This window comes from Trematomus bernacchii, unplaced genomic scaffold (genome assembly GCF_902827165.1).
Source record: "Trematomus bernacchii unplaced genomic scaffold, fTreBer1.1, whole genome shotgun sequence".
Lineage (NCBI taxonomy): Eukaryota > Metazoa > Chordata > Actinopteri > Perciformes > Nototheniidae > Trematomus > Trematomus bernacchii.
In genome coordinates, this window is record NW_022987720.1 from 22750054 (window position 1) to 22777895 (window position 27842).

Genomic DNA, 27842 nt, shown 5'->3' on the forward strand with positions numbered 1-27842 from the left:
TGCAGCATTGCACATGTGCAGAATAGACTATTCTAACCGGCGTGTGTCCTGCAGCATAGCCTACTTCTCAAACCGTCTGGAAGATTTGAACTGAGACATTCACTGTAAAAAAAGATCCTAATTTTACAGGAAATAATTATTTTTTTATAGTAATTATGTTTTTTTAAATAACTTGCAAAATCCCGTAAAATTATAGATATGAACTATAAATTAACAACCCAAAACATTATTTTAAGTATTTTGACAACAACAAATAACATTTATTTCATTTTTTTTTTAAAGTAAATTTACTATATCATATTTACAGTATTTTTGCACTTTCAGAAAATACATGCAGATGTATGTAAAATTTAAATTATTATCTGCAATTAAATATGTAACTCCTCGTAATATAAAAGTGTATTACTATTATAAGACTTTAAGATATTTCTTTGTAATTTTAAGGTACCTACATATGAAACTGTAAAAAAAAAGTGTCAAACATTTTTACATAAATAATTTTCTCAATATTCGATTGAATCCACCACAAACACAAAATATCCAATGTTGAAACAAAAGTAAAAATAAATATGTTTTCATGAAATTCCTAACTTACTATATTGTAAACATCTACAGTTGACAATATAATTTAAAAAAAAAAAAAATCATAGAAAGTGGAGAAATCTCTGCAGGGAGGACCAAGGTTTAAAACACACACTGTTATTTACTCAACAATAAGTCACAGTTATCCTTATTTTATTTATGTGTTATGTTGCTGTGTTTTTTTTCCCATTGGTCAATATACAGTAATAAGGGTTAGTTATAGTTTTACATGCAGTATAATGTATGGTTTTCGGATTCTGGCCGACAGCCAGAACTACGGCACTTGAAATGGAATTCAGCCATAACACGGCAGACAAGTCAGGTATGTTTGGAATGAGTCCACAACACTCCTGATTGGTTAATATAAACGTCATCGAAGAAACCTGCCAATGAGAACTGTCTGCGCCTGTCGTTCACATTTGAAACATCCACGTCAGTTTGAGCGGGTCTCCTGTATTTCTGCTGCAGGAGTTTATGGATTAATATCGGGATCGTTTTACATCTACACGTTAAATATGAGCATCGGGACGTCGTCAACAAAGAACAGAAGACTTGAGATCTGGTGAGTCCTGCGACTGTAATGGAGTTAAACATGTATTTAGAATATCCTTAGTTTGTGAATGTTTTATTTTTTATTTAAGGTTATGTTTCTTCTTCTGGTTAGCTGAGTTTCTTCCCGTTATGATTAATAGGTTGTTAAATGTTAAGAAGCCCTGAGATGCTGTTTCTTGCAAGATGTTGCGCCCGGGCTTAACAGGTGGCAGCTAACATTAGTTTACAGCTTATTGCAATGCTGCTGCGCCACCCTCTCGTCTCCAACACGGGATAATTACACATAAACATGCAGCGGGGTGTCACAGTGTTGTCGCCAAGTTTATTGTAAAGTTTCACAGCTTTCTTACAGCGGAATCCAGTTAGTTAATGTTCAGTTATAGTTATAGTTATGTTCTAGTTACAGCTAGCATAGCATAAACGGCTAACCGCTAACGTTTAGCTAACTTGCTAGTTAGCTCTGCTCTATATATTACAAGCTAACATGACTAGCTAATGTCACACTGTGAACTAAAATAGTTTTTGTATTACTACATCATACATGCTGGGTCCAAATCACTGCTAAAATTATAGTATGTATTTTTTTTACATGTAACAAATACATGTAAAAAGGACTGTATCCTTGGATTTCACAGCATTTAACTATTATTTCACAATAAAATACTGCAATCAAAATCCTCTGTAATATCACAACAACATTGTAAACATTGCAAGGATTTCACAGCATTTAAGAGTATCATATTACAGAGAAATATTGTAATAAAAAGCCCCTGTAATATCACAACAATATTGTAAACATTGCAAGGATTTCACAGCATTTAAGAGTATCATATTACAGAGAAATATTGTATATATATTACAAGCTAACATGACTAGCTAATGTCACACTGTAAACTAAAATAGTTTTTGTATTACTACATCATACATGCTTGGTCCAAATCACTGCTAAAATTATAGTATGTATTTTTTTACATGTAACAAATACATGTAAAAAGGACTGTATCCTTGGATTTCACAGCATTTAACTATTATTTCACAATAAAATACTGCAATCGAAATCCTCTGTAATATCACAACAACATTGTAAACATTGCAAGGATTTCACAGCAGTAGTGAACTACTACACACTGTGAACTAAAATAGTTTTTGTATTACTACATCATACATGCTTGGTCCAAATCACTGCTAAAATTATAGTATGTATTTTTTTTTTGCATTTTTATCACACTTGGCCTAAACTATTTTAGTTCATCATTTAAGAACGGGAGAATGAAAATAATGATTTGTGGTAATCAAAAACAAGGCATTTAATTAATACTTTGAATATTAATGACTAAAGGAATAGATTTGAAAATGTATAGTAAAGAAACACTCAGCCATGCATGAAATAACATAGCAAAATAATACGGATCATTTTTTACCCATGTTGTGAAGTGTAGTGATACAAACATGATTTGTATTCAAAAAGTAAGAAAGGAAAAATTAAAATTTGGTGTTGATCCAAAACAGGTTAATTAAGGAATACCTGGAATCCTGAATGATTAAAGTAATTTATTGCAAAGATATTTACAATTAAAACTAATTCGGGTCACTTTTGACGCATGTTGGTTGTATGTTGTGTAACAAAGGGTTAACATGACAGCTGTGATGTTCACTCTTTTGACAGAGCACCAGTGGACAGTAAAGACTATGGAAGAGAAGATGTGATGGCTGTGTGGAAAGCTGCTGACGCCAGCCTGTGTTCCTCATCAGTTTCTCCAGGCAGCACCCAGCTATTCTTCCATCTTGCAGATGAAAAGACTTTGATATGTGAGTAATAACTTGTGTCTAACATAATATTCAATGTGGTTTAGTAAAGTATTTAAAAATACCCCACATTGTACATGTACAGGACAATCAGACCTTTTTCAACAAAGATCATCACACTACGGTGGCCCGGAAGTGCAAGACACCACAGCATTTCAGAAAACACAACAGCATTTCAGAAAACACCGCAGCATTTCAGAAAACGCTACAGCATTTCAGAAAACACAACAGCATTTCAGAAAACACAACAGCATTTCAGAAAACACAACAGCATTTCAGAAAACGCAACAGCATTTCAGAAAACGCTACAGCATTTCAGAAAACGCAACAGCATTTCAGAAAACACAACAGCATTTCAGAAAACACAACAGCATTTCAGAAAACTCACAGCATTTCACATTGGACGGAAAGGGTATTCCTTTAGGGAGAACACTTCTTGTTTGTGATTGGACAGAGCCAGCCAGAGAAGCACTGCTGTGATTGGTTGTTTTTGCTGCCAGTCAAGAAATGACACTTCGTGATTGGTCAGCACCCGAGCGCAACATGTCCCAACACATCAGCCGTTAGCTATTTGCACACACTCAGAGCTTACAGCTCCTCATATCTGTTCAGAAACGGGACAAAAGTTAAACAAGTACAAACCACAGACTGTCTGTGTCATGGCGAATACAGTCGCTGCTTTATTTATGTCTGTATGACGCTGTTGTGAGTGTGGACGGAGCAGCTACAGGTTAGTTTAGCCTGATCGATCCGCCCCCTCTCCAGCACGTCTTGTTTGAATGACAGGAGTAAACACTGACAGCTGCGGTGAAACTCGACAACAAAATGAACATATTGACCGTGATTTAATTGTAATACACGTTTCAAAGTGATGCCGAAGTAACTACATACTGATACCGGTTAGTAAAAACCATGAATTAATGCTTTGACAAGTCTGCAGACAAGACGGCAGGCGAAAAGCTTTTAAAATGCGTGTTTTCTGAATGGAATCGGATCCATCAGGCTAAACTAACCTGTAGCTGCTCCGTCCACACTCACAACAACGTCATACAGACAGAAATAAAGCAGCGACTGTATTCGCCATGACACAGACAGTCTGTGGTTTGTACATGTTTAACTTTTGTCCAGTTTCTGAACAGATATGAGGAGCTGTGAGCTCTGAGTGTGTGCTAACAGCTAACGGTTGATGTGTTGGGACATGTTGGCTGTCGGGTGCTGACCGATCACGAAGCGTCATTTCTTGACTGGCAGCAAAAACAACCAATCACAGCAGTGCTTCTCTGGCTGGCTCTGTCCAATCACAAACAAGAAGTGTTCTCCCTAAAGGAATACCCTTTCCGTCCAATGTGAAATGCTGTTGTGTTTTCTGAAATGCTGTGGTGTTTTCTGAAATGGTGTAGCGTTTTCTGAAATGCTGTTGCGTTTTATGAAATGCTGTGGTGTTTTCTGAAATGGTGTAGCGTTTTCTGAAATGCTGTTGCGTTTTCTGAAATGCTGTGGTGTTTTCTGAAATGCTGTGGTGTTTTCTGAAATGCTGTGGTGTCTTGCACTTCCGGGCCACCGTATCAGACAATTGTTTTGTCTTTTGAGGTACAGCCGCAGCAGAGAGTCTGAGTTTGAAGAAAACCCTACAATTGTATTCAGTGTTGTTTAATCAATCAATATTTACTGGTCTTGAATTTCCTCACTGGATTACAAAATGCTCGAATCTTATTGTACAGGGACATTATGCAGATTTCATCAACTGAAGATGAAAATATAGATTCAGCGATATGTACCATTTTAAGGAAATAGACTGTTAGCGGTATTGACCGAAGCTCCGCAGCTGTAGCTAGGCGCTGCTAATGAAAACTCAAGTGCTCAATTTGTTACTTTTGCTTTTTTATTAAGAATTGACCAAGCATATCTTCCTCTTCGAAATCCCAGTTGTACTTCGCTAACACGCAGTGCCTGCGAGAGTGCGTTTGATTGTTCCCACCCTTACCTCATTTATGGACTAGGTCATGGTAGACAAGCAATCCAGTGGTTAGTTTTAGGGTAAGGGTTTTTTTATTTATTCACTTTAAGAGAAAGGGATTTCAGAAACAAGTCTCACAAGTTTGCCTCAAGGTAACATTAACAAAAGCTAACTGTTGTTAGACTATGTTCCCCCCTTCTAAACTTATGAAATGAATGAGAAAAATATGAACAACTCTTCATAGAGCCACATCCACACAGCTTTAAAGTTGTAGGAAGCTGAAGCATTGCATTCGTGCCAGCGCCTAGTTGTAGTTTCTAAGGTATTAGAAAGTTGTTTTTTCTCGAAGGGGTTTAGCATTTGATCAATTTCCTTGGGATGCCATCAAGAACTGTTTTTACAATCAATAGTGTGTTTAAGTTTCCAACCCTGCTTCAAAGGTCCATCATACAAGATGGGGGATCTATTGGCAGCTGCTGATAATAACATTCATCATTATGGTTTACTAATTGTTGTCTTTTTGTCCTCTAGGTTGCACTGCCACATCTACAGTAGCGCAGAATGGACAGAGGAAACATGATTGGGCCTCAAGTTTTTTGCAGCCAATATACATTCTCCTACAAACTTGGGATAGGAGGGTGAGTGAACAAGTTATCCATTGGTTGGAACCTACCATTGTTAGACGTACTAAATCCTGCACACTGCTCCTTCAAATGGACAATGTGAACATATGTCTCCATTTTGTAATTTCTGTTATTTTCAGTTGAGAATGTTTCAAAGTAATCTTAAAAAATTAAACTTACTTTTTGTTTATACTGTTTATAAGTAGATGTTTAAATATTAAATGCTGTATTCATTAATGGTTGTATAATTCTACAAATATTTTTATATTTTAAGTTTTAACATTTTTATAGTAATTGTTCCCTACAGAACATTTTGTGCTGTCTTTTTATTGAACGTCTTTGATTGGAAAATGTTAGAAAAAAGCTGTAAAATAACAGTATTCTACCTGTAGAACTTTAGGTTCTGCATTTACTTTTGTGTTTGATCATAAAAATCTAATAAAAAAAATGTAAAAAACAGTTTTTCTCATCAGAACTTTATTTAAGGTATTTGAATGTAACATTTTAAGACAATGGATTTTGAAAAGAGAGGAAACATCTGTAACACTACAATGTTTTCCTGTAAAATCTTTAAGGACAATTCCTGTTTATTAATTGCTTTAGCACTTTATTTCAGTGAAAGTATTTTACTTTAATTTAAGGGTTTTTGTTTGGCAGTTTTCTTTTTTACAGTGTAGCCTATTTGATTTGACCCAACTGGACTCACGGGTGAGATGCTTTTTGTGCATTTTTGCTTGCTGTATGTGGATGACGTGATTAGTCATGTCATCCAATAGTATTTGACAGGAAACCATTGTATGAGCTTCCTCCAGGAAGGACCGGAGCTGGGGACTACAGTTATGCACGTCTATCATTGTAAATTGATAGTAAATTGCTGGCTACTCATCTGCATTACTTTCACAGTACACATTGTACATTCACAGTAAATTACTGGCAACTCTTTTGCATTACTTTCACAGTACACATTGTACATTCACAGTAAATTACTGGCAACTCTTTTGCATTACTTTCACAGTACACATTGTACATTCACAGTAAATTACTGGCAACTCTTTTGCATTACTTTCACAGTACACATTGTACATTCACAGTAAATTACTGGCAACTATTTTGCATTACTTTCACAGTACACATTGTACATTCACAGTAAATTACTGGCAACTCCTGCATTGCTTTCACAATAGAAATGTAAAAGTACAGGCCCTTGTTGTAATGCATGTACAACAAAATTATGTAATTCCCAGTAACATACTGTAATATCACAGTAATTCCTTAGTCATTGAAGCTGTGAAGTTACAGTATACAGTTTTACCTTTACAACAATGCATTGTAATATCATGGGTGTGAAATTACAATACATTGCTGTGAAGACATTCACAGCAATGTATTGTAATATCATGGGTGTGAAATTACAATACATTACTGTGAAGACATTCACAGCAATGTATTGTAATATCATGGGTGTGAAATTACAATACATTACTGTGAAGACATTCACAGTAAATTGCTGTGAATCTTACTGTGAAAGTCATGCAAAATTTGGCCAAGTATTTATTGTGAATTCACGGTGAATATTTTTACAGTGTGGGATATGAGATTATACCACCTGGCAATACCATGATATTCTGTGGCAATCAAATATCTTAACTCTCCACTAATACTTTTCCTCCTAAAATATAACTTAATTGACAAGATACATTCCATAAATGATGTTTAGTCTGTAATATTACTTAAATAACATTTCAAACAGTTACATATCTTAATAAAACATTGTAATTTAATTTTGATTTATTGCTACATATAAATGATTGGTATTTTTTCCATACTGTTGCTGCCTCTCGAGGTTAAGAGTAATACCACAGCACATAACACAGAATGACTGAGTGCAATGCAGGAAAATAGAACCGGGGCTGTTGAGAAAACATCCGTAGCTGCAGCCCTGCAAGCCCGCCCCTCCCTTCTCCCCTGATTCTTTTAAATCACGTGATCTAAAGGAAACTGTAGATACCACCAAACCAGAATATAACAGCTATACTGGACACACTTCACATTCAAACCATGTTTTTGTATTTCAATAGTATTCTGAGGTAAACTCATGAGAAAGTGTGTTTAAGTTCTAAAGTCACATTCAGATTCAATTTAAAAATGGGTGTCGAGGTCTGCTGTTGGATCTGACACAGACTAAATGCATTCAGTCATTCAGTTGTGACTATTGTCATGTGTGAATGACTAAAGAGAAATCAACTTTACTTTATGAGGTCAGTAAACATGAAGTTGTACATCTATAAAGGCAATTCCTTTAAGCCACATGGTGTGCTATAACTGAACATGAAAGTGAAAGTGAGTAGCTGTTATCATATAAAAGAGACTTTCCTTTCGAGTTGAGAGGCACTTGGGTGAGACATACAGTAACTGAAGGTGAGGATTTCTATCACTTCCCAATTCTTGTTATGCTTTCATCATTTTGATTATAGCTATCCTTTTTGTGTAGTACAGTTATAGAGATAGTTACTGTTTGTATGTTAACATTAGTTTTTATCTCAAACCTTTAAAGGTATTATTTGAGAGGGAGTGAATAAAGTTACATTTTCTTTTCTTTTTTTTTTTACACTTGTACCTTTTAACTTTAACAAACTTTATTTGTTGTATATTTTCTGAAGTAACAATTAATCAGACTTTAAGATATTAATAAACGATAAAAGGTTTTTCCTGTGAAGCACATTTGAGTCAGTATGAGAAGTTGCAAAACAAAGGGATTTACAATATTATTTCACATACATGATGAAGGTTGTGAAATATTTGATTTCAAATGTTGTATTGACAATGTTTTTATAACAATTTCTTGTTAAAGCCATAGGAAACGACCAATTGAATTCCCCCCCACCTTGCTCCCTACATTCTTCAATGGGTAAGTAACGCAACATTTTTCAAAAGATTGCCTAATAGAGGTATAAAAGTATAGTACTGTAAACTAAATGTGTGGGTTTGTTGAGCGGGACAATTTTACTTTTGATCAAGTGAAAGTAAAAGTTTTTAGTTATTTTACCTTTGTACTTTTCAAATTGAACAAACTTTTATTTGTTGTATATTTTCTGCAGTAACAAATCAACAGACTTTAACATAACATGCTTTGATTGTGTTGAATTGAAACCCAAAAAGGCAGACCCAAGAACACTGGCTGAATAACAAAAATATGAACACCATACAAGGGTTAATATATTAATAAATGAAAAAAAATGTTTCCTGTGCAGCTGTTAATCCCCCCCCACCTTCTCCAAAAGGTGAGTAACATGTTTCTAAACATTGCCTAAGATCAAATCAATCAAAATGGGACTAATTTTTTACTGCAAATGTTCACTTTACTTTTTAGTTCTGCTTCAGGAATGGAGGAACGCTCCTTGGGGGTGAGTTCATTTTTCAGTTTGTGGTGTCTCTGGTGTTTAGTGGCTTTTATTCAAATAACAATTTTTAAAAGCACAACAATGAACCTGCACACTCCTTTGTTGAGACTCACCTTTGTTATGCACATTTTTCTATTTGTTGTCACTTTTCATAATCATGGTGGTTTCTTTTCTTGGGTCTCAGTGACACCATTATGCAAAACTGATAATAATCTTAATTAATTAACTTTTCCACGATATTCAAATTTATTGAGATGCACCTGTGGCTTGGCCAAACCAAGTTGAAACCAAGGGATAATTAATAGTAACAGAATACCCAAATCCCCCCTTTAACATGGAAGCAGGTGGTTTGTCCCAATCTGTCCCAATTGGCTCCTTGCAGTATTTATGAGTCCTCAGCGCTCGGCCACACCCTTTGCTGAACCAGGAAGTAACCTCCCCCAACAGCCACGGTAACTCAAGAGACAAAGAAAGTAATTAAAGGTGGGGTAGGTAATTTTGGAGAAACCGGCTCGAGATCGCTAGAATTTGAAAATACACAGCCGGAAGAAATCTGCTACTTCCTTACAGAGCCCCTCCTCCAACACACACGAACGCGCACATGACCAATGAGGGCACGAGATAAGTTTGTGCACAGATGGAAGGCTGACAGGCAGGTAGGCCATCCAGTTATTTTAGCCGGGCCGGCTAAAATGATTGGTCGTACTTTTTACAGTACTACGGCTTCCACAGATGAAATTTTGTATGGATTTTTTGTCAAAGCACTTAAGATATTCATTGCTATCGGGATGTTAAGAGCATTCCATGGAATATAACAAAAAGTGTATCTCGAGCAGGTTTCTCAAACGTACCTACCCCACCTTTAATACAAACAATTTATTCAGTTAATTTATGTAATCAAAATGTCTTACACGTGTAAGGTTTGTAAGTTCAGTACAGGGTCCATTCCTGCATGCATTTGGTTGTTTGTATTCAAAGTGTTTTAAAATATTGTGTATTATCTAAGAATAGTGATAATGTATTTGCCAAACAGTGCCTTTTGTTGTGTCTCATCAAATGTGTTAGTTATGTTTATGTATTATGTCTGTCATTTCATGTTTAGTCAGTTCATGTTTATTCACGTCATGTCAGGTCTGTCTATTTATGTCATTCATCTCTAGTTAACTCCCCGTGTTTCATGTCGTGTCTCGTTTTCCATTTCCTGTTTCATTTTGTACTTACCTCTTGTCTCTCATTTCAGGCCCCGTTACTTCCTCCCTTTGTGTGTTTTCCCGCCTCAGCGTCTGCCCCGCCCCTGATTGTTTCCACCTGTTCCCACTCACCTCATGTTGAAATAGTCCTGTCTCCCCCCTGTCCTGTCAGTTCGTCTTGTTTGTTCCCACGTATGGTCTTGCCAGGCCTCAGCAAAGAGAGGATCGTTTTCACTCATGTCAGGTTTTGTTGTTTTGTTAGTTTAAGTTTATCTTAAGTTCTCTTTTTATTATGCTTAGTTTTTTCCTCCTTGTGAGCGTTTTTTTTGTTATTCCAGTACTTACTCTGTTAAGAGGGATTTTCTGTTCAATGACATTAAAAAGACAATTTGTTACATTCAAGACTGTGTCTCTGGGTCGTGCATTTGGGTTCTCCAGTTTGTGTCGAGGTTGTGACACCTTTTCAACTACAGCACGTCTCTAAAATGGCTTGGCAGAAGAAATGGCTTCATATTTTTTGTGTTGATTTGTTATCGCCACTGTTTTAAAAATGCAATCTCCATGTTTTTGGATATTAATATCGATTGTTTTATGGATGAAAATATTCATCATTTAGCACAAGAAACTACATGGTCTTGATACCGTTCAACAATTAAGAATACATTGTTAAAATGTATTGTTTGCTGTCTCCCTGCAGTTATTGGTGAGCTTTAAATTTGTGTCAAGAATTTCTGGTAATATGTAAATTACCAGCATGACATGAAGTATACAATTATAAATTGTTTTACAGTTACAATACTGATATTGTAACTTAAAATGATGGCATTAAAGTTTCTATTTTACAGTTGAAGCACCATTACCATAAACAAAAATACAGTACTTTTTAAATGGCAGTGTTTTATTTTATAGTTAAAATACTATTACCTTAAACAAAAATACAATGCTTGGAAATTACTGTTTTATTTTACAGCTATAACACTACTGCTGTTACAAAAAATAAAGTAATTAAATATTACTGTTGCATTTTCAGTTAAAACACTATTACCGTAAACATAAATACAGTACTTGGAAGTTACTGTGTTTCATTTTACAGTATTTAACTGGCAACAATTGACAAGTTACTTACTGTAATTCATTTTACAGTAAGTAACTGGCAACAATTGCCAAGTTACTTACTGTAATTCAATTCACAGTAAGTAACTGGCAACAATTGACAAGTTACTTACTGTAATCCATTTTACAGTATTTAACTGGCAACAATTGACAAGTTACTGACTGTAATTCATTTCACAGTAAGTAACTTGTCAATTGCTGCCAGTTAAATACTGTGAATTTTACGGTACGTTTCTTACAGTGTAGATACCACCAAACCAGAATATAACAGCAATACTGGACACACTTCACATTCAAACCATGTTTTTGTATTTCAATAGTATTCTGAGGTAAACTCATGAGAAAGTGTGTTTAAGTTCTAAAGTCACATTCAGATTCAATTAAAAAAAATGGGTGTAGAGGTCTGCTGTTGGATCTGACACAGACTAAATGCATTCAGTCATTCAGTTGTGACTATTGTCATATGTGAATGACTAAAGAGAAATCAACTTTACTTTATGAGGTCAGTAAACATTAAGTTGTACATCTATAAAGGCAATTCCTTTAAGTCACGGTGTGCTATAACTGAACATGAAAGTGAAAGTGCTTATGCTTTCATCATTTTGATTATACAGTAGCTATCCTTTTTGTGTAGTACAGTTATAGAGATAGTTACTGTTTGTATGTTAACATTAGTTTTTATCTCAAACCTTTAATGCTTTGTAGAGCTGCACTTAGAAAAAAGAAAATATATATAAACCTATATGTTTCTAGTTCTGGGTGTTTATTTTGTTTGATTTAATCTGTTTATAACCTGTACAAAAACAGAATTGGCCAAAACGCTGCTTGTTTGTAGTGAGCAAGATTAAATGAAACATAATTCTCTGGATAAATAAAAGAAAGGGGATAAGTGAAATAATGTATTTGACCTTAAATGTCTGTTAGAAATAAGGTGCAGTAAACATAAATAGACTTACACAGTTTCACTGAAATTGTATAAAAACTAAATCTTTCAAGTATATATTAAAACTAGATAGACGTATTTAAAGGGTTTAATATAACACTAAACTGCCCCTATGGCAGTAGTACGCTTATCAAGTATATACTGTAAACTCATAAGCAAGTACTGTGAGTATTTATTGAGCGGGACAATGTAGCTTTTGATCAAGTGAAAGTGAAAAATGTTTACAGTTTTTAGTTATTTTAACCGTGTACTCTTTAACTTGAACAAACTTTATTTGTTGTATATTTTCTGCAATAACAATTTAACCGACTTTAAAATATTAATAAATGATGCAAACTTTTCCTGTGCAGCACATTTGAGTCAGTATGAGAAGTTGCAAAGCAAAGGGATTTACAATATTATACATAATTATAATAATACTTTACTATACATGATGAATGTTGTGAAATATTTGATCTCAAATGTTGTATCGATAATGTTTTTACAACAATTTCTTGTTGAAGCCATGGGAAACTCGACCCCCCCAACCCCCCCCCCCCCACCTTCTCCAAAAGGTGAGTAACATTTTTCTAAACATTGCCTAATAAATCAAATCAATCAAAATGGGACTAATGTTTTACTGCAAATGTTCACTTTACTTTTCAGTTCTGCCTCACGAATGGAGGAACGTTCCTTGGGGGTGAGTTCATTTTTCAGTGTGTGGTGTCTCTGGTGTTTAGTGGCTTTTATTCAAATAACACTTTTTAAAAGCACAACTACTGTATGCACTTGCACACTGCTTTGTTGAGACTCAACTTTGTTATGCAATTGTTTCTATTTGTTGTCACTTCAAAAATAATGGGGTTTTTTCTTGGGTCTCAGTGACACCATTATAATCAACTGATTTTCTTTTCCATTGAACAGAAAAAAAGCAGGAGACTTGCAGATTGTGAAGGAATACCAGCCTTTTAAAGAGGATGTCAGAATTATGCTTTATGGATCTGTTGGTGCTGGCAAGTCCAGCTTCATCAACTCTGTGGAAAGTGTTTTACGAGGCGAAATAACTGATCGAGCTAAAACAGATGCGATCGGTGGCAAGAGCTTCACCACAAAAGTAAGAATCCCTTTTTAGTGTTATCATGAATGTCTTACATTGTAACACTTGAAATGTAACAACTCTTTTATCTATTATATTATTTTACTTTACTTTTAAGCAGGAGACACACTGCTATGATGGCCCTGAAAGTCAAAACATAAAAACCTTTCACAAGACACAACAACAATTAAAAAACATGAAGTATTTATTTCTCTGGCTCAGTGGTTAGAGCTGGTGCCCCATGCTCTGAGGCTTGTGGTCTGTTAACACGTGTCATCACTCTATCCCCCCCTATCAACACTTTCATTCTCAAATAAAATGCTGTCTGGCCCAACAGAAATATTTTTTAAAAGTTGTTTCACATTGTTTTGTTTTGCAAAAATGTACTTTGTTAAAAAAAAGATATTGATTTAAAAAATGTTGTTTTTCATTGTGATGTTTTTTGTTGTTGTTGTTGCGTCCGGCAGTGGCTCAGTCAGTAGGGGCTTGGACTGTGAGCCGTAGGGTCGCCGGTTCAAGTCCCCGAACAGACCTAAATATGGAGTGTGGACTGCTACTTGGAGAGGTCCCAGTTCACCTCCTGGGCCCTGCCGTGGTGCCCTTGAGCAAGGCACCGGACAACCCCCTTCCCCCCCCCACTCCCATTGCTCCCCGGGCGCTGTACAATAGCTGCCCACTGCTCCTAGTACTAGACTCCTGGTACTAGGATGGGTTAAATGCAGAGGCCAAATGTCACTGTGTGCTGTGTGCTCTGCATGTGTGACAATTAAAGAGGGTTTCATCACTCCCATTCTATCTATCTATCTATTATGAAATGATGTAATGTTTTGACCTTTAAGGCAACCTAACTACCATGTCATTATGGTAACGCCCACGGGACTTTCTTGTCTTACAGTACAGAGAGTACACAATCCAAAAAGTTCCAGGGACACATTACCCTTTTGTCTTCAATGACATCATGGGCCTCGAGAAGGATGAAGGAGTTTGTGTGGAAGACATCAAACTGGCCATGAAGGGACACGTGAAGGATGGTTACAATGTACAACTGAATTCTTTAAACCTTATCTCTGTTGCATATATTTGAGTAACACAATCCCACTGCAAGGTTCCAATAGAAACTATTGTATTTCTGATTTCTAATGTTATTTTTTGATTCAATTTAACATTGTTTTTCAGTTCAATCCTCGCTCTTCCTTGTCTGAGAATGATCAAGACTACAACAGAGACCCCTCTCTAAATGACAGAGTTCATGTTCTGGTTTGCGTCATCCCTGGCAGCATTGCAGGAATGCAGGATGATTCTGTGAGAAAGTTGAGGGAAGTCAGACTTGCAGCCAGGGACATGGGTAAGGGTTAGGCTTTTACAATAATGCATAACATTAGATCTGACATAAATTATATATATATTCTATTTTCATATAATAAGAAAAAATATAATAATAATGCAATAAAATAACTGTACCAACATTATTTTTTAACTGATTTTGATTCTGCTCTGTATTGGCAGAAATTCCTGAAATTGCTATTCTCACCAAAATTGATGAAGCCTGTCCAGAGGTTGGCAGGGATATAAGGAACGTGTATAAGAGCAAGTACCTGAAGAAAAAGGTAAGTTTATATCTGTAATTTAGTTTGTAAAGAGCTGTAATTCATTTTGGGATATCATTTTGTTTTACACTGTAATATTGTAACCGCAACATCTCCTTGGATCAGCACTTTCATTTATTAAATGTCAAATTCTTAAATGTAGATTGAGGAGGTGAGTGGCGTGCTGGGTTTCCCACCAAACTGCATCTTTCCTGTGAAGAACTACAACTCAGAGCACGAGACAAGTGATAACACTGACACACTGATACTGAGCGCACTGACACGGATGATTAAATCTGGAGAAGACTTTGTCAACGACCTGTAAAACGACATACAGTACTGCTGAGGCAGGTCTTGTTGTTATGACAACATGTTAAAAGCATGTCTGGAATGATAATTACATAAAGTGGGCAATATGGCTTTTAGGTTTTCATGTGCAGCCTGTAATGCATCATATCTATACTATACCTACATTGCTGAGTTAAGTATGAAAATGATTTATTTCTCATGTATTGGAGTTTTTGCATTATGATGTTGTTATTTGTGCTTTTAATGATTCATGCAGTATTTTATTTTGCCGTCTCCAGGTAATCAAGAATCTGATTATTTGCAGGTCAAGGACTAAATTATGTTGGAAAGTAAAACCTTTTTAGATTAAGGATTACATATGCTGTACCCGTCACTGATTTAAAGGTATTTTCTAGTCAGTGTTGCACTTTATTTATATCAAAATGTTACTACAGTACGGCTGTTCAGGTAAAACCACAATAAATAGCACAAATATTGAAATGTGTATTTGGTCTCCTTTTTCTTAATGACTTTTCTCTAATGCAGGTGCCCCATTTAAGTCTGAGTCTGTAACTTCTTCAAAGTTTTTAGAGATGTGGGTACGGAGGAAAAGAGAAAGGGTTGTATTGTCTGACACTTTGTGAGTCTCCTTACACATCGGTCTCCTTACACATTAGGTCTCCCTTGAAAAAGAGATGAATGATCTCAATGGGATATACCTGGATAAATAAAGGTTTGAAATGAAATGAAATCGGGGACACATATTTATGTATAAAAGACATCAAAAAGTGCATTTTGCATAATAGGAGTCCTTTAACACACATCTTTTATGAATTTCAGCCATTTGCTCTGCAATAATGTCAACATTTTTCTTGAAGATACATTGGGGACAAAAGGTGAACTGCCACTTTAAGGAAAGTCTCACAGTAAGTTCAAAAGCACAGTTTAAAGAGAGAGAAAGAGAAACTGTTGTGGGGTGTGTGATACTTTTGACTTTGAACTTGAGAGGCTGCCACTGACAAACCCCATCAATCAGCCCTTAGTGGGAGGTTATTCTTTAAAATCACATGATCTAAAGGAAACTGTAGATAAGACATAACAAGCAGCAACAACTGCTACTGCACACACTTAGGTAAACAACACATGTATTTGCAACTCAATAGAATATGAACGTCAACTCATGATTATAAACAGACTTATCTGTGGTTATCATCCAGCACAGCTGAGGTAAGTTTTAATGAAAATCACCATCACTACAGCTTTCTACAGGGTGTATAAGATGGTTATACTATAATGCATTTCGTTCTTTATAGGCGTGGAGGCCTGCTGTTGGATCTGCAACTAGACACCTACACTGAACATTAAACTATCCTGTTGTTGTTGGAGGGAACCCTATTGTAACAATTGATGTTCTACATAATTCATGTAATTCTGATTAAAATATTGTCAAGAGTAAATGCTCATTCAGTTGTGACTAAGTGTAAAGTAGTCATTAGGTGTCTCTTTCAGAAATAATTGCAATAGGGCTGTGATCTAAATTCCAGTTTGTAAAAGGCGACAGTTTCAAAGAAAAAAGTAGAGTAAGTGTTCTTGATCAGTCCAAACAGTCCAGTGCAGTTAAAAGTTAAGTTGTTAGGAGAGATGTTGTCAGCAGTTACTCACTGAAAAGCTTATGCAAATGCATTTAAGTAGGTGAACTGTGGTTAATTTTTTTTTTAAATAATGGTGACAACTGCAAATACAATACTGCTTAATCTGAATGTAAAATCTATGTTTTGAAAAAGTTTACTGTTTAGTTGACTGACATGACAGATGCTAAGGTTTGTTATATTATCTGAATTTTTGTGACACTATTCAGCACAAGAAAAGCAATGTCTCACACACACAGCAGGCTGTAAGCAAAAGCCCCTGACATTTCTGGAAGCTTAACGTTTTGCTTTCACTTTGCATTGGTAAGTCCCTCGATGTTCAGTCTTTCCCTCCACAGGAAGATAATGGCCCTTTGAGGAAATTCGTTTTTTTCTCAGCCTGTGGTGAGACCAAGCGGCAAACTCTGGGGAAGAGCCGGGACGCCAATACGGAAGTGCCACAAACTGCAGTTCATATATTGGCCGATAGGCGATGACTGCAGAAAGGAGCAATTTCCATAGACCCCAATGTTAAAATGCCCATTTTCACAGCAGAAAAAAAACGTTTCTAGCCCTGGCTCCAATACATTTTATTATGTATATAGTTAGATTCCACCTTCGTGATTATGAATCTGTGAGTGAATTGTTTTCTAACGCGACCCTTTTATTTATATTAGGTCTTAAAGTCTTTGCATAAATTAGGGCGTGGTCACATTGAGTGACAGCTCTGTCAGGTGACTGCTGCTGTTAGCTTTTTGTCTCTCTGCTAGCTGCTCCGTCCGTGAAGCTACAGGGACACTGCCTGCCCAGTTCATCCAGGGAACACAACTTGATCCCGGCCGTGTTTGTTTGTTCTTCATGCTTATATATCGGACTATTGTGACTCGCTCTGCGGTTAAAACAGACGGTGCATGAATGCCGTTTTGCGGTAAGTGAAATTCGAGTACTTTATTTATGTGTTTATGATACGTAATGAATGTTAAGGCTTGGGTTTGCGTGTAAGCGAGTGGTAGCTATGCTCAAGTATGTAGACAAGCTAACGTCGAAGTAGTGTATGTGAAATCAACCTCACAATAAGATGTGTGTATATTACAATTATTAATGTCATATTTTCAAGATGATTACTTAGATATTACAATATGGTTGGTTGAGCTGGAGTTCATTATTGAGTTTACACATTAACGTCACAGTCATCTGAAGAACGAACCCAAACGTTGTTGTTTTTATTAATTGCATTACCAAATTGGTATCAAATAAACAGTAACACAACAGCATTGGTAACACAACTTCCAAAGTTACAGTAAAATAATAAGAACCCTGACTCGGACAATACACAATCCAACATGTTCAACAGAAGAGAATAAGTTATATTGTTTGTACACATGGTTCTTTACATATATATCTGTTTGTTTAAAGTTTCCAGGTGATGCAGACAGGATGGACCAGAGAGTGAGAGACAGAACTGGACTCCTCACAGCAGTGAACTTCAGCACAGGTACAAATACTCTTTTTTCATACTGTACAAAGAATCAAGAAAGATATTGGTTTAAATAAATGAAGTATTGACTTTAATACACTGATATACATTCCATTAAACAATACTAAATACTAGATCACCTACACATCAGTGAAGTTGAGGGTTTTTTCCATGCAAAGGGTTACATTTAGATGTTAACAAGCAATATGACTGTCAGCTTTCTAATTTAAGGTATTGAAGGCAAAGCTATTTAACGCATAGTGACAACTGCTATTTATCTCGCAATATTGTCTGTAAAAAACGTGGTAAAAGTTATGATTTCAGTGAGAGAACAGAGCAAGCTTCTACAGTTGCACTAAGTTTTGATAACAGTTCAATATTATTTTGATAATAAAATATATTTCAATGTTGATGAATTTCATACTGTTCATTCATAATCTGATTGTCTTTGTAGCTCACTGTTGAAATAAAATAAAACATTACAATTACAAAATAATTATATCTACAGCCCCTAAACACAAACACACCTCTTTCATAAATAACACACTTGTTCTGCAATAATATGTTTTATGTTTCCTGTAATTTTTGTTAGGAAAGGACATGCCTGAAAGACACGACTCAACATTTTCTCCTTCTCTGAGGGTCAAGAAGAACATCCAAGAGGAAAATTAAAAGCTGATGTTATGAGATTTTAAGACCAGTACAGGACATTCACTAAGAAACTACTTTTATTGTGAAGTCAGCTGATCGAATGCACCTATTTCCACATCTACACTCCATCAGCTGATTAATTCTATTTGCCTCACTTTATGAGCTTCACAACATGTACCTTGTACCGCAGAGTTTGCAACGCAAATAAATGGGGCCAATCTTCAGTCGGATGTGAATGTGTAATCTAACATTTTCAGTAAGAATAATGGACAAAAGGAGTGCAAATACAAATTCAATTTATTGAAATCTGAACCAAAAGTTAATCAAACATGTTTTAAATAAAAAAGCACATATGGACAGAAGGTGTAAACCTATTAAATGTATAAGTAAACACATTTAGTCAAATAAAGTGACAGACAAGGCCTGATCAGGTGGTATCAGCTATGCATGGGCTCCTCCATCAGGTCTGATCCTCCTCACAGAGGAAAGCCCCTCAGTCCTCTCCAAACCAACAGACTGGACGTCCATCACACGGAGGTTTCTCCCTGAAGTCTCTGCAGCTCTCTGGACACCACGCTGTCTCAATCCGTCCACACTGAATATGAGAGGGGAAAATGAAAATAATAAATGCTTTAGACAATAAGAAATATAAAGTTGACTGTTGAGTTGCTCAGTTTTTTTAGATTGTCAATACTATTACTGTATAACTAATATCCCAGGTTAAGAGGCACCTTCAAATAAAGATTGGTCTTTAAATACATTTTGTCTTTTGTATTGTTTGTCTAAAGTCAAGGATCTAGAACTGGTACTTATAGTTTTAATGATACAGTCTGGTTATAATGCGGTTTGGAGGAGGCCTCACAGGTAAGAGCACTAACTAGCTACCATCACATGCACCTTAGCTTAACTTAAATGTATTAAACGTATAATTAAGTGATAGCAAAATATAAATAACTAATGTCATACAAACATATTAATATTTGCTTGATTCCAGTGTTGCATTTAGCACATTGCATACAAACGTTAAGGGATTTTAAGATTCTGAAGTATTATGCTAAAAACTCAATAACTTAGATTATTATTTATAGTTTTGCTGAATAGTTTCATGTCCGCTTACCTTAGAAACGTAAAATGTGACGGCAGTGTGCTGATGGGGAAGCATGTTAGCTTAGCTTCTTAGCTTGAGCTAGCTCTGTTACTTCCCAGCTGGAGGCAGGAGGTCCCGCCTCGGCTCCGCCTCTTTGCCCTTATTTGGAGCAGGCTGGAGCAGGCGGGAGTTAGACTCAGACGTCACTGTCGAGCCGTTAGTGGCCGACTCCGCCTACTAAGGGCTTCTCGGCAACTCTGCAGAATCCTATGGGTGACGTCACGGACCCTACGTCCATTTATATATACAGTCTATGGGTGAGACACACTAGGATGGCCTACCTGCCTGTCATATCAGCCTTCCATCTGTGCACAAACTTATCTCGTGCCCTCATTGGTCATGTGCGCGTTCGTGTGTGTTGGAGGAGGGGCTCTGTAAGGAAGTGGCAGATTTTTTCCGGTTTTCAAATTCTAGCGCACTCGAGCTGGTTTCTCCAAAATTACCTACCCCACCTTTAAAGACTATACCTCTTACGATTGGATGGGGGGGAAATAATCTTCACAATGTAACAAGAGATGCACAAAGCCCTATATTAACTGTGAACCATTTCTCTAAATAAAAACATCCCACCCATTTAGATTGGGAGATCCAAAATTAACTCCACGCTCCCCTCTGCTGTCATGAGGTGACATTGCACAACTGCCAAACACACCTCATCACAGATACTAGGATCATTTCACAGAAACTGGTTTTCCAGACGTTAGTAGGGGTAAAACCATGCCGATCCAGGTGGATCCGAGCATGGCGGTAAACTTGCATAGACTCTGTAACTTCTTTTAGCTTAACAAGTAGGTCTAATTAAAAGCCAGAAATTAACTCAGGCCTGCCGACTCCACAATTGTCAGATGAAGAAAAAGAAAAAAAGGGCACAAAACAACAGCAAGCAAACCTATAAAACAGACTAGGACTGTCCAGCTGAAAGGCATTTGAACAAGAGGCACATAACTGAAGGTAATGACTTTCTATTACGTTTTACCAACCAAGTAAATTCTCAATATGCTATCATCATTTTGAGTATCATTTTAGTGTAGTACAGTTATTATGTATGTATAGTTACTGTGATTATTATACTAATCTCTAAATCTTTAATTTACTACAAGAAATACAAATAAATTAAACATTTATTCTTCGAGCTCCAGGTTTCATGTTACTTTATTTATTTATTTGGTTTGATTAAATTATTATTATTATTATACTTTATTTTATTTTACATAACTCAACTATCATTTTATATAGGACTACTGTCTTGTTGTTTAACCTTTGTCTATTGTTAACATTCTGTATGTTTTCTATTAATTGTTGTGTTTTTCATACCATCTGTTCGGTTAGCTTTTGATATTTTTTATGTATTTGTCAATATCCCTTCAAGAAAAAAATAACAATGAACATTTACTGTCTTTACTATAGAAGTCCCTAACTTCAGTTTTTTAATTGGATTTCAGGCAATACAATTATTTCTCTTGAACCCTTTCACGCATAGAGGTCACTACAGTGGACAGCTATTCAAAAGGTGTTTTCTTGTATATGCATGTTGTTTTTGTGCATAGTTGCACCATCAGCCACTACATAGGACCCTATTGCGTCATACCATACACTGCTACTCAGTGGAAAGTCAGTGTAAGTGCATGATACATGTCTCTAAACCAACCAAGATGGACGACAGAAAGCCAGATGGACCAAGTCACCCATCTATATCTTGCCAATCCTTTCATGGAAAGCGCTCCCTGCAGATATAAAACATTTGGTGACATCAAGTAACAACTAAGGAATCATATAATTCATAAATTGTCAAAGTATTGATTTTATGTTTGCAGGAAATCATGATTATTCGCCTGTCCACTACAGTGGACGTCATGCATCACTGGCTATATTTCAACTAAACTTCATACTGTTACTGCTACTGTTCTTCTTGAAAATACTTCATTTGCAATATCTTTTTGGGCCTTATATATACAGGGTGCGTACGGGTGCTGGAAATCCTTGAAAATGCTTGAAATTGTACGAGGTGTTTTCAAGGTTTGAAAAGTGCTGGAATTTTGGGAATGGTGCTTGAATTTGGGATAAAGTGCTTGAAATTGTAAATGCTTTACTTCGCTTTTTAGATTAAAAGAAAATAAAGAAGTCGGAGCGCGCTTAATTGCTTCGCTTTTACATAAAACAGCTCCGCTCCGGCCTTCCCGCGCAATGCGCGTGACCGGCAAGTGTTTTTGTTACGTGTGTGACCTGGGTATTCTGATGAGAGTGATAGATGACAGTATGCCAGGAGGTTGCCGTTTCAACGAGCGTTGGCTAGCAGAAGACAAATACAAGCCATGGCTAAGACGAGGGTCAAGCCCAAGAGTAGCCTCCGGCAAAGTGTGCAACAATAACGATGCGAGAGTCTGCGCTGACGAGCCACACACCACACGAAAGGTACGCTGTAGTAGAACATTTTAGATTAGGCTATCGTTGCATGTAAAATACATGACACTTTTCTCTGTGTGCGGCAAAACAAGCTCGCCAAAATGGCTTCACTAGTCTGGCAGTATTTTAAGTGTCCGAAAATGACAATAAAATAGCGGTATGCAACGTGTGTGTGAAGCAGAAATCCTGCAGCTCCACCCGCTGTGACGGACCGGTGAGCGGAGCAGAACACACATTAAGAGTTAGACCTAACACACTTAGCTATTTTATCTACCTCTGGAACAAGCTAAACTAGTTATAAATATATTTATTCTTCACTGTCGGGTCGCTCATTACTGGATCAGTGAGCTGCAGGAGATACTGACGGGCTGTCAGGAGAGAGAGAGAGGGGGAGAGAGCAATATCGGTATCGGCCGATACTGATTCCGGCGATCGGCTCCAAAATTGGCGATCGGAGCATCCCTAATAATTGTATATGATATGTTTTATAATGATTGATCATGAAAGTGTTATCAAAGCTGGTAAAGGTGCAGCTAGTTTGAATGACTTTGTATACTGCAGGGTAGCTTGTGAATTTACTCCAGGTGGAACTAAAGTCTGATTTAACACTTGATTATATTTCACATCATTCATCCACATCTGTAAAGTAACTAAAGGTATTAAATACATGTAGTGGAGTCAAAGTACACCATTTACCTCTGACTTGTGTTTACTGCCAACCTAAAAGTACCTCAAAAATAGTAATCAATAATATATTGAAAAGTTATTTGGCTGATTGTTTTATATTGGCTCAGCCAGGTTATATGGGATGCCCAGTATACGTACAGATGGGTCACACATTTTGAAATATTAAACTTAGTTTTCTTTTCTAACATTTTTAATTTTTCATCCTCATGTAGAATGCTATTATGAAACACACATTTGGTTGTTTATAGCATAAAGAACATCTGATTTAATGTGAGGTAGGGAAATAATCATTTGAGTATAAGTATGTGTATATAAATATGTAATTTACAACAGCTGTAAGATGCTTGAAAAGCTTGAAAATGCACCTTGAAAATGCTTGAAAAGTGCTTGAATTTGACTTTGGAAAAGGTGTAAGAACCCTGAGTAATGCAAATCACACACTATTTTATTACAATGTTGTTTCTTTGTTTGAAAAGCACCAACAAGGAACATCTTGATTTCATGAAGTGTTACCATCCTCGTAACAAAGAAGTGAAAAATCTCAGAATTCTGCTTCATGGACCAGTCGGTGCTGGCAAGTCGAGCTTCATCAACTCTGTCGAAAGCACTTTACGTGGCAGAGTTACCGGTCGAGTTATGACAGATTCAATCTCTGGAGAGAGCTTTAAAGGTAAGATTGAGATTGAGAAATACATTTTTCCAGGGATGTATTTGTGTGTTTTTTTCATCATCTCTGTCAAATATGATTCCTGCATTCTATAATAATAATAATAATCTTTATTTGTATGCACCTTTCATACAACAAGTGCAGTCCAAAGTGCTTCACATAGACATTTCACGGTTAAAATGCATCGCAATGCATTGAGAAAGTGCAGCAGAGAGCAGGAGTTTGCTTCCTAAAAGGCTAAATTGTACAAATGTGTTTTGAGTTTTTTTTTAAAGACTTCCACCGAGCTGGCTTCCCTGATGTCTACAGGTATTTTGTTCCATAGCTTTGGGGCAAAGTTAATGAAAGCTGCGTTACCAAACTTCTTTTTAACGCTGTTTTTTGGAACTTGTAAAAAACCAGCAGCAGAGGATCGCAGTGTTCTTGATGACTTGTAGCTTACAAGGGAGTTCATAATATAACTTGGACCTTGCCCGTTAAGGGCCTTATATGTCCGGAGGAGGACCTTAAAATCAATCCTAAAAGAAACAGGAAGCCAGTGCGGAGCGGCTAGAACTGGAGTAATGTGTTCTCATACTCTCCTATTAAGCTCTCATAATCCCATACCTGATTTATTGCAAATCATTTACATTACCCAATCAATATTTATTCCTTGTTCTATGTTCATTTTAATCTGTCTTTGTTCTGATTTGTGTTTACTTAGCTTTATGTACATTGCAACCAAGAATAAGATAAGAAGCAAGTACATCTTGCATTGTTATTTTTTGGTAACTGTTCAGGAATAAGGTAGAAACTCAGAATTTAATCCAATATACTATGTTTATACTGTTTATATTGCACAGTTAGCTGTGAATTATAAAAATAATGCAAATAACCACACATTTAGCTTTACAGTACAAAACGTTTAAGATCCGAAAAGACCCTGAGGGATTTTACTCTTTCATTTTCGGTGACATCATGGGCTTGGAAAAGACAGACAAAGGAGTGAATATTGACGACATCACACATGCCCTGAGGGGACATGTGACAGAAGGTTACTGTACAACAGGGTTCCTGCAGGTTTCGCCAACTCAAATTTAAGACTTTTTAAGACCTTTTTAAGACCACTTCGAATAGAATTTAAGACCTATTTCACGGCAAGAAAGTATGAAGGAAAATGGCTATGAAAGAAGAAATACGTCCCATAATTACTTACAAATCAAATGTATTCATGTTCAACATAAGAACAATGACTGAACATAACAGCATAACAGTACAGAACTGTGTTAGCCAAAAAGTGTGTATGTGTCTCTGTGTGTGCTTGTGTGTGTGTTAGGGCTGTGCAATTAATCGTATTTGAATCGCCTTAATCGTGGCCTGCCACAATTACAAAAACAACATAATCGAAAAAAACTATTATTTAGCTTTGCTAGGTTATGACAGTGCACTACAACATATTTGATCTAATTAATTTTAGTCTAATTTATTTTTATTTATCATATTTATATATGTTTAGTAGCTTGTGGAAGTGCGCTCCAAAATATTTGTTGATCTTGTTTATTGGTATTTATTATTTTGATATTATTTATTTAAATATATCATTTATTTAATTTATTTTTGTATTGGTTTTTCAGTTGAATTATACGTTCAGGGTAATCAACAGTTAAAAAGATACTGTTCAAATTATTATTTGTTTTAAAGTTCAATAAATGGATTTTTTCAAAGTCAATGAATAATCTTATTTAATAATCGTGATATCAATTATTGACCACAATAATCGTGATTATGATTTTTGCCATAATCGAGCAGCCCGTGTGTGTGTGTGTGTGTGTGTGTGTGTGTGTGTGTGTGTGTGTGTGTGTGTGTGTGTGTGTGTGTGTGTGTGTGTGAGAGAGAGAGAGAGAGAGAGAGAGAGAGAGAGAGAGAGAGAGAGAGAGAGAGAGAGAGAGAGAGAGAGAGAGAGAGAGAGAGAGTAACAAGAGCTATATTCAGAGCTCTGCTGCCTTGGCTACAATCTTTCATCGTTGCTGTTGTATGATTGGTGTTTAGCTACGGTATTTAGCGTCTACAGCACCTCCGCTTTTAGGGTTGACGTCGAAGACCCAAACGTCGCCCGGAAGTCCAACGGTGTTGTTGCGGGAGCTGCTGCACTAGCTAACGCTGCACTAGCTAACGCTATATTAGCCAAACAAACGCCAATTTCTTTTGCAAAAGGTGCAGCGGGCTTCAAACACGTTCCCCTCCACTGGTTTCAACCAAGCACTAAATTCGATGTTTTCCAACCAAATACGGTTGAACTTACACTTCCCCAAATTTATTTGTAAGTAGATTCGAAGAGACATGAGTTTCTGACTGCCGCTAGCTGAAGCTTGGTTGCTAGGTTACTAGCTGGGTGTTCTCCGTTAAGGGGCCGGGGGAAACAAAGTTAGTGATTACTGGTTCCATGTTGATTTATTTCAATACAAATTGTTGGGGGGAACTGAAAGGCTATTACCGTTACTTTGCAGCCCGGACAAGTCCCCCAAAACACATTTTAGACGCGATCGCAACACAGAAGTACCTTTCAATTCCCATCATTTTTAAGACCTTCTAAATCATATTTAAGACCTTTCTTATTTTTGTTGTCATATTTAAGACCTTTTTAAGGCCTTAAATTCAGATTATCAAATGTAAGACTTTTTAAGACTTTTTAAGACCCCGCGGGAACCCTGTACAAGGTAAAACCCTTTGAACTCTGACATTATTTCACTTTTCTCCTTTATTATTATTATTTTATTCTGTTTGCATTCCACACTTAAAATTAAATAAGTTAAATAAATGTAATTGCATCATTGCTATAATGTAACTGTTAGTATGACTATTTCTTTAGTTTATTCCTGGAAAACCCTTGAACGAGGGTGATAAACACTACATCTCAAGTCCCACTCTGGATGAAAAGGTCCACGCTCTGGTTTGTGTCATCCCTGCCGGCTCAACATCTTTATTAACTGATGAAGTTGTGAAGAAGATCAGAGATGTCAGACTAGTAGCCAGTGATATGGGTAAGAACAGACATCACAGTGGTTTTGACTCTGGAAGTGTTTGGACTGTGTAGATCATTTAAGAGCACAGTGTAGACCTGCTCTATATGAAAAGTGCCCTTAGATAACTTTGTGCTACATACATATTTTTTTTATTCAATTCAATGAAATGTATTTATATGTACTTCATTACGTTATGACTGTGTGGATTTCTGTTGTCATACTGTTAATGATTCAAAATACCAGTAAAACAATTGCTTAAAATACTAATAATGTTTCTGTCTTGACAGGGATTCCACAATTCGCTATTCTCACCAAAGTTGATGAAGCCTGTCCTAAGGTGAAAAAAGACATGAGCAATGTCTATAAGAGCGTGTACCTGAAGGAACAGGTGTGTTTCCATCGAGGATTTTCTAGTTGTTGGACTTGTAATGTTATAGTAGCATTTTCAGAATTTCAGCACAACAATCTCCTTCGGTCACGTATTTGTACTTTACTCATCATCTGAAATTCTGTTTCACAGGTCGATAGGTTCAGCCATTTGCATGGCATTCTACTAAACTGCATCTTTTTGGTGAAGAACTACCAATCAGAGTTCACCACAAATGATGTCATCAATGCGCAGATACTGAGCGCACTGAGACAGATGGTTGACTACGGAGAAGACTTCCTTAACAACCTGTAGTCCCACATACTGCATGAAGCATGATCTAACACACTAACACATGTAACAGTGGAGGGCAGGCAACATTAAAACATGTTATAGATATATCATAGCATTTATATTATAGGAATATAGGCAAAGTGAGACTGTTTGTAGTGTGTATGACTCAATGGAAAATGTTGTGAAATAAATTATCTTAACTTTACATTTGAATTCTACTAACTCATGATTTCTAAGGTTTGCTATTTCAATTAAACAAACTCATTTCTGTTAACTTAGATAATGCTACTACAACACAAAGTAGTTTGTCTGTAAACACAGTGTGTAAACTCTAACAATCCCCCTAAAAATAATGCATTGAAAACACTCATGACTCAGCTGTATTACAACTTTTGTTTTCAAA

The 27842-nt window shown here is 36.3% G+C and overlaps 3 protein-coding genes across 3 annotated transcripts in view; all 3 read left to right on the forward strand.

Annotated features, from left to right (window-relative positions):
* Window positions 1-10446, forward strand: part of LOC117492943 (interferon-induced protein 44-like) — a 40610-nt gene extending 30164 nt beyond the window's left edge. The window contains exon 10 of the mRNA XM_034143375.1: window positions 10162-10446. The gene's annotated coding sequence lies outside the window, so the exon portion shown is untranslated. The remainder of the gene's footprint in view (window positions 1-10161) is intronic.
* Window positions 8372-15621, forward strand: LOC117492947 (interferon-induced protein 44-like). Its single transcript, XM_034143382.1, has 7 exons — window positions 8372-8801; window positions 12813-12846; window positions 13071-13260; window positions 14138-14281; window positions 14419-14587; window positions 14749-14849; window positions 14992-15621. The coding sequence occupies exons 1-7, from the start codon at window positions 8747-8749 to the stop codon at window positions 15151-15153; spliced, it is 855 nt and encodes a 284-aa protein (XP_033999273.1). The 5' UTR covers window positions 8372-8746; the 3' UTR covers window positions 15154-15621.
* A 5115-nt stretch (window positions 15622-20736) lies between these two features.
* Window positions 20737-27644, forward strand: LOC117493469 (interferon-induced protein 44-like). Its single transcript, XM_034144036.1, has 4 exons — window positions 20737-20766; window positions 26625-26796; window positions 27066-27166; window positions 27299-27644. Exons 1-4 carry the CDS (start codon window positions 20737-20739, stop codon window positions 27458-27460), a joined length of 465 nt encoding a protein of 154 aa, XP_033999927.1. The 3' UTR covers window positions 27461-27644.
* The last annotated feature ends 198 nt before the right edge of the window (window positions 27645-27842 follow it).